We start from the raw sequence: 7,163 nt of genomic DNA on the forward strand, positions 1-7,163 counted from the left end.
TAGGCTTGGGGGAGTGTGGAACCGGCTTCAGGGTTAGGCTTGGGGGAGTGTGGAACTGGGTTTTATGGCTGGAGAGGATGTGGCCAGAGTGCTGCGCCACAGCTGCCCAGAGTTACTGCTGATGAATAGTTGATTAGTGGCGCTGCTGCAGGGAGAAGCCCAGGAGAGAACGGGAGGGAGAACCACAGAGGGATAGAGAAAGAGGGGAGCAAAAGGAAAGGGGGAGAGAGGGAGACAAAGGGAGGTCAGGTGGGGGCCCTGACACGCTAACATAGTTAGCATAGCTCTGTGAAAGAACTAGTTCACATCTGGACCCAATCAACAGTGAATTAGCTGATAATATAGTTAGCATCTGTACCCAGTTAGCATAGCATTAGCTTAAGTTCTATTTACTATGTAGTGCTGGTGAATATAACAAAAACCACTGGATTAAAGGATTTCCTGTTTACGAATAGCTTACAGATAGTATGTGTCTGTGTTCTTTTAGCTTCGTTCTAGCTCCAGTGAGAATGCATCTCTTATTTGGTTGATTTAAATGCTGTGTTCAGATAGCTGATTAGTTCCTTATTATCTGAATTGACATGGTGATTTCCAAGGAGCACTTTAGAGAGAAACGTCACTAAGTTTATAATCTGTCATGTAGCTGCTAATGGCAGGAGGCTAGCATCAGCAGTGCGAGGGTGGGAAGGTGGAGGAGTTTAGTCAGGGCAAAGAGAGGTCTGAAGACTGGGGCCATGTGATCACAGTGGGGGAGGAGGTGGAAGCCAGAACTCTGGATGTATTTAAGTTTCTTGAGTGTCTTGGATGATGTCGCGTCGAGAAGACTGCATGTGATGAACGCATAGATGATTCAACTTATAGGGGAGGGATGGACGGAGGCGGCCAGTGTTCCTGGTGTGTTCCAGTAATGTGCTTGATGTGTTGGTCGAAGGAACAGCTCTGGTCAAAGATAAAGCCTGGATTTCTGATGTGAGGGGAAGTAAACATAGTGGAGGAGTCAGTGGTTGTAGGTGGATTTCGTGAGTGATTTTTGGACTGATAATTAGCTTAAGGTGCAGTTAGCATTCAGTCCAGTTAACTGGTTAGCATTGTTTTGTCAAGCAAGTCCAGGTTATGTTATGTTACGGTTAGCTTAAGGTATGGTTCACCTAGATTATGTTTGTAAGTCCAGGTAGCATATAATTAGCTTCTGGTCTATTTATCTTCTGGACCACTTAGAGTTAGCTTAAAGATCAGCCAGCTGGGAAAAGGCTTAAGAAACAGTTGGGGTTAGGGTAATAGCTCACTTTAGGGTTTGTTAGTAGATCCAGTTAGCATATCTCTGAGTCCATTTAAGTTCAAGGTTCGGTTAGCTGATAATGACCCTAAAATACAGCTAGCATGCGGTGACCTGCTGTTCATATCGTCCGACGGGCAGCCGCATGATGTTATACAGTTTACTTGTAAAGTTTCTAGAAAACAGGAGCATAAGTTTGTCCAGATGGTGTCTGTAATCAACAAGTCTTTTGACCAACAAAATATGGATTCATAAATAGTTCTATTTTTGTGTTCTATACAATTTATTGACTATTTCACAAGCAGTGAATTTATTATAGGTGTGTTGTGTTGCTGTCCGGTGTGTACAGCTGTATTGCAGCAAGGCAGTAACAGGCAGAGAGCAGCAGAACATCAGTTTACTGATTTTATTTCTCAGTGTAACATAAATCAAAGTTTCAGCACAGACAGACGAGTCACCATGACAACAAGCTGAAGTACAGGAACACAACGACAGCCGACCAACCACAGCACAGAGCCGGCGCTACAGTTACTGTCCATCACCTGTCCAGAGTCTTTCTGGCAGAGGGAAGCTGGACTCAGCTTGAAGCTGGTTTTAGTGGGTGGGGCCAAAGAGCATTGCTGCAGGTGAACAGCCAATCAGAGAGCTGCAGACTGTGACGTCAGTGTTTTGTTTTTTTTGGTTCACAGAAAGTGCTGAGGCTTATTGGTGATGTCTAAAGATATGCCACAAAGCAAACATGGGAGTTGTGGTTTCTGACAGCTTCCTCCTTCTCTGCAGTGTTTCACCTGATTTCAACAATAAGCGATCGATCAGGTACATTTTCACAATAGCAGCAAAAAGCAACAAACTGATACAAAAACTGAAAACCTGAACAACAAATATGCTCCTCGCCTGCGTCTTACTCCCTCATGTACTCCAGGATCTGATCGATCAGTAGCTGGGGGTCGTAGTTCAGGGCAGCTCTCCTCCGGCGCCTACGACTCCCATAATTCAGTTCGTTAGAGGTTGCCATGGTGTCAATACGTTTCATCCTCTGCAGCCCTGTGGCGTGGGGGCGGAGCTTCTGGTCCTGCCCTTCCTCTTCGTCCTCCAGCCTCTTCACCCTGAGGAGGGGGGGGTCGTTGCTAGGTGATGGGGGGGAAACGTCGTCAAGGGAACGGCGGGTTCTCCTGTGGGCGGGGCTAATGGGTTCAGCTGGTTTGACTGACAGGTCCCGTCTCATCCTACGGCCTGAGACAACCGGGGTACCGTTAGGGCCGATGCTGGACAGTATCCTAGCAACCAGACGCCTGGGCAGGAGACAGACAGCCAGGTGGTGAGACTTAGAGAACCAACACTTGAAGAACCGTTAGCTCGAGACTGATTCGTTGTCAACCGTTCAACTAAGCATCAGCTACTTTTAAATACCTTCTGATCCCACAAGGGGATGCAGACATGTTGAGAAAAAGCTGAAAGAAAACCAGGAAAACGTGGTACAGTGAGAAATGTTATCACTTGATAGTAAAACCAGTACAGTTGAAGTACTTTTAGAAAAAGTTCTAGTATTTTAAAAAATTTGATTATAATGAGAAAAGAATGTGCAAATTGAATGTAATATGTCTGTAGCTTATACATGTAGATTTATTTGTATTTGTTTTTGGATGCTGTAATAAGACTTTGCAAACATAAGGTTTTTACTTTGTTCTGTACTGTGGCTTCCTCACAGCATCTCGATGCACAGACACAGTAAATCATGACCAGAAGACCTGGTAGGTCTGCAGACAGCTGCTGAACTCTGACTCCATGTGACTGGTCACCTGAGCGTGTCCTGGTCTCTGCTCATCACTCGTCCATCCTGCTGGAGTCTCTCTTGTCTGGCTCTGTCCAGCAGAGTCTGGACCAGCCGAGGCTCCATCCTGAGCATCACAGGTAACGGGTGAGTGTTTCAGACCTCCACTTACTGACTGATGCTCGACATGAACCTGAACAGACTCACCTGTCCAGCAGGGCCTGAGCCAGCTGAGGCTCCACGAGGCCCCACCACAGCGCCGGGGGCCTCCCCATGCTCATCCCCCGTCCAGTCTCATCGTAGTCTGGAGGGTCAGGGCCCTGGAAGTCCCCTGTAGGCCCCTGATCATCCTCCTCATCCTCCTCCACCTCGACCACCTCCACGTCACCTGGACCAACCAATCCCGCGCTCTCTGCCTCACTCAGTAGGCGGAGCAGAGCGGCCAGATAGGCTGTGGATGCATTTGATTGGTTCTTAAGTTTTCTCTTTCTCTAAACAAACTTGCTGATGATGGAGAGAAGATATTAAACCTGTTAACACTGAAATATCAATGACACCAGTGAACAGGCACCGAACCCTGAGCCGAGGAAATCGGCAAGTTGGCTCGTTAAACACAAAAGTCTTTTATTTTGTTTCTTTTAAAAACAAGATTTCTGAAACAAAGTCATGAAGGAAGAAAAAGAAACTTTCCTTTGTTTGGTTGTGCTGTGTTGACAAAAGTCCTTGAGCTTAAAGTTCATGTAAACAGACCAGAACGACGTTTGGAAAAGTCCAAATAGGCAGAAAGACTTTTTTTTTTTTTTTTTTTTTTAATGGGAATTTTTCAAGTGAAAAATGAAATTTTTTTGGATATGTCGAGCCTTAATTTATAAATCAAAAAAGAAATCAGAAAAAAAATCACAAGTTGCAAAATATTCACAGTTATAACGAGACAAAGAGACCATTCAGGCTAAAGTCCCGACACGTTGTACTGGGTGAAAGGACGACTTGTTTCATGTTGTAAAGACGAGACATGTATAAAAAGACGAGTCATCTTGTAGTCGAGTCATGTTAAGAAGTTGTCGTGTAGGGGCGCCGCTACAGCTCACCTGGTGGAGCTGCCGTCCCAGGTGCAGGGCTACAGTCATGAGTTTGAATCCCACTCATGGCCCTGTCCCACACGTCCTCCTCCATTCTCCCCTACTTTCCTGTCTCTCTCTCTCTCACTAACACTATCACATAAAGGCACAAAGGCCAAAAAAATAACTTAAAAAAATAGAAAAAGGTCGAGTCATGTTTAAAAAGTCGAGTCATGTTGTAAAGTCCTCCTGGAACAATAAAAGCTCTTTTACCTGCTCGCTGCTCCTCTTCCTGTTCCCACCTTTGATCTTTTTCCACCAATCGCTGCAGAGCATGGTCCAAGCCCCTCCCCCTCCAGTCATCTGATTGGTAGTACAGGTTGTTGGCTCCGCCTCCTCTCTGTGCAGTGGGATACATTATCTGATCTTCATAGGGCAGCAGGTTACGAAGCTCTCTGCGCTGGCGTCGGACTCCGCCCACTGACAGATCCAGGCCACGCCCCCCGTCACGTGCTGCAGGTAGAGGCTGAGCAGAAGGTCGGAGGTCACAGCAGCAGAAACAGAAAGCTTCCCTTTTTGCAAGACTGGTTTCTTTTCCTATCAGGACCGTGTTTACTTTCTGGATGTTGTTGATCAACCTATCATGAGGAGGAATTCTCTTTTCACAAACCCCAGGAGGCTGTTCGGCCACACTGAGGCGCTCTGGAGCAGGTAGAGTTTAGAAGCTGCAGTTGACACAGTTAATCACAACATTTACATATTATTATCTTCTGCCCCCTCGTCTCCACCCTCAGGGTTCACCTGGTCCTGGACCAGTTAGGGTTAGCCCTCCCCCTCTCTGAGCCTGTTCGGAGCTGTTTGGGTTCCAGAGGTCTTCAGCTCACTGTGCTAACTGCTAGGAGATGACACATGCTGTGAATTTACGCTTTACAAATAGAGCAGAGTTGAACTGAATTCGTCCACTGCTGCAGGACTAAAACATTCCAGCAGGGGGCAGAAAACACCAGCTTGATGGGCTCTAGCTGACTCAGAGAAGAAGAAGAAGAAGAAGAAGAAGAAGAAGAAGAAGAAGAAGCCAAGACACACCACCATGTGACATCCTAAAGAGCAGAAAATCTACCAGTTCACACTAATCCCAAAGTCTGAACATGGACTCTACGTGTCACCTGTCCAGGTGAGGTCAGCCGGCAGGAAGAAGATGTCGAGCTCACAGGTGAGTTGACCTGCTGGCTGCGCTTACCTGCATGAGATTTGAAACGGAACCTGAACAGATCCAGATCTAGACGGTTTAATAAATCAGAAACGGTGTTTTAAAGATCTGGATCTGCTTGAACGTCGTCGGTGTGACTTCACAAAGTAACGAAAGCCTCTTCCTGTTTAATGAGGCGGAGCTTCAGGTGTGTTCAGTCTGTTCATGTTCAGGTTTTTGTGCTTTAATATTTGGGTCTTTGGTTTTGCGTGTTGATGCTTCTGTGTCAGACTGAAGTGATGAAGTGTGTCGGCGGCGCTCTGAGTAGAAATCAGACTTCAGGTGACAGATGTGCTTTCAGCAGCTGGATTAACTCCAGAGAACAAGTGGCCGTGTCCAGTGGATGAGCTGTGAGGATTATTGTGACATCAGCCTGCAGATCAATGACGCTGCTGCAGCTTGTATTTATGTCCTGTTTTTATAACTGTCATCGAGTAAACTGCTGTGTATCTGTTCTGCAGGTTCCTGATGGAACCAAACTTTTTCTTTTCAAAGAACAATAATTGTCAAAACATTTTAGCAGCAGATTGAGACGCTCCCACTGCACAACTACAGGACCTACAGTCAGCTAAGAAACCTGTTGGAACTTCGCGTCCCTCGTTCTGATGCTCCAAGACAAACTAAAAATGTCCTCAGAGTCTGTAAACATTTGTCTGGTTCTGCTGCCTCACAGTCAATGACACCAAGTGTGCACCGTCCGGATCAGCACATTTCTGGGACGTAGTTCAAGGTTGCATTCAGGTTACATTATGTTAGAATTTTGGTTTGGTTTGGTTAGATTCCGGTTAGATTATGATTGCATTTAGGTTTTCATTTAGTTCAGTTCTCACTTCATGAATGGAAGTCAAAAAAAGATGATGCTGGTGATGCTGTTGCCATGGAAACAAGCTATACTATTTCCAGTGATTTCACTGGTCCTGAATGGTCAGTGATGTAAATAGTAAATCAGCAGTCTGAATAGTGACTCAGCAGTCTGAACAGTTAGTCAGCAGTTTCTGGTAACTAGACATGAGACTGAGAGAAGAAGATAAAAACTTTCATGCAAGAAGCAGAATGTAGGAGGATGAAGGTGATGTGGTTAGGTTTAGGATTAAAGTCAGAGTTTAACTTAAAAGGGTTAGGTGGTTAGATTCTTGAATATCTGTCTCGATGCCTTCTCCTGCCTTATCCATCGACAAGACAGTTTGCGGTGGGTTAGGGTTAGGTGTGTCGGGCTTAAAGTCATGAAGGTGTCTCTATTTTAACCTGCTAGGTCTCCACGGTAACTGATGCTGTGGAGCTGGGTCTCCACGGTAACTGATGCTGTGGAGCTGGGTCTCCACGGTAACTGATGCTGTGGAGCTGGGTCTCCATGGTAACTGATGCTGTGGAGCTGGGTCTCCATGGTAACTGATGCTAACCTGGTCCAGGTCCTGCTCAGCATCTCCCTTTAACCAAACTGGTTCCTGATGATGACGTTTCTCTGTGAACCTGCTGATCTGGACGTTACTGAAACACTGAATGAAGCAGTTACAGCATCACACACTGGAGGCATCCTGTCGCCATGGAAACCTACATGTGTTCAGCTGCTGTTGCAGAGATCCCATAAGCATATTTCTGTGTTTGGTCCGTTTACTCTGCTGGTCCTGCAGCTGATAGATCACTGATCAGAACATTGATCATCTATTGGTATTTATCACAGAGAATGTCCAATCAGGAGCATTGATTCACTTTGATTTGTTGTTATTAAAGTGATTTCCTGCCTCATGGGACAGAGTCAGACCTGAATGAGCTTCAGCACGACATCAGGGTTAAATATGTGAGGTTTAA

The 7,163-nt window shown here is 45.8% G+C and overlaps 1 protein-coding gene across 1 annotated transcript in view; it reads right to left on the reverse strand.

Moving 5' to 3' along the window:
- Window positions 1-1,668: 1,668 nt before the first annotated feature.
- Window positions 1,669-7,163, reverse strand: part of pcsk1nl (proprotein convertase subtilisin/kexin type 1 inhibitor, like) — a 7,886-nt gene continuing 2,391 nt past the window's right edge. The window contains exons 2-5 of the mRNA XM_008295249.1: window positions 4,379-4,631; window positions 3,255-3,498; window positions 3,076-3,174; window positions 1,669-2,568 (exon numbers count right to left, since the gene is read on the reverse strand). Coding sequence (XP_008293471.1) covers window positions 2,178-2,568; window positions 3,076-3,174; window positions 3,255-3,498; window positions 4,379-4,631 — 987 coding nt within the window. The 3' untranslated portion in view covers window positions 1,669-2,177. The remainder of the gene's footprint in view (window positions 2,569-3,075; window positions 3,175-3,254; window positions 3,499-4,378; window positions 4,632-7,163) is intronic.

The sequence above is a fragment of the Stegastes partitus genome, unplaced genomic scaffold (assembly GCF_000690725.1).
Source record: "Stegastes partitus isolate 25-593 unplaced genomic scaffold, Stegastes_partitus-1.0.2 Scaffold1033, whole genome shotgun sequence".
Classification (NCBI taxonomy): Eukaryota; Metazoa; Chordata; class Actinopteri; family Pomacentridae; genus Stegastes; species Stegastes partitus.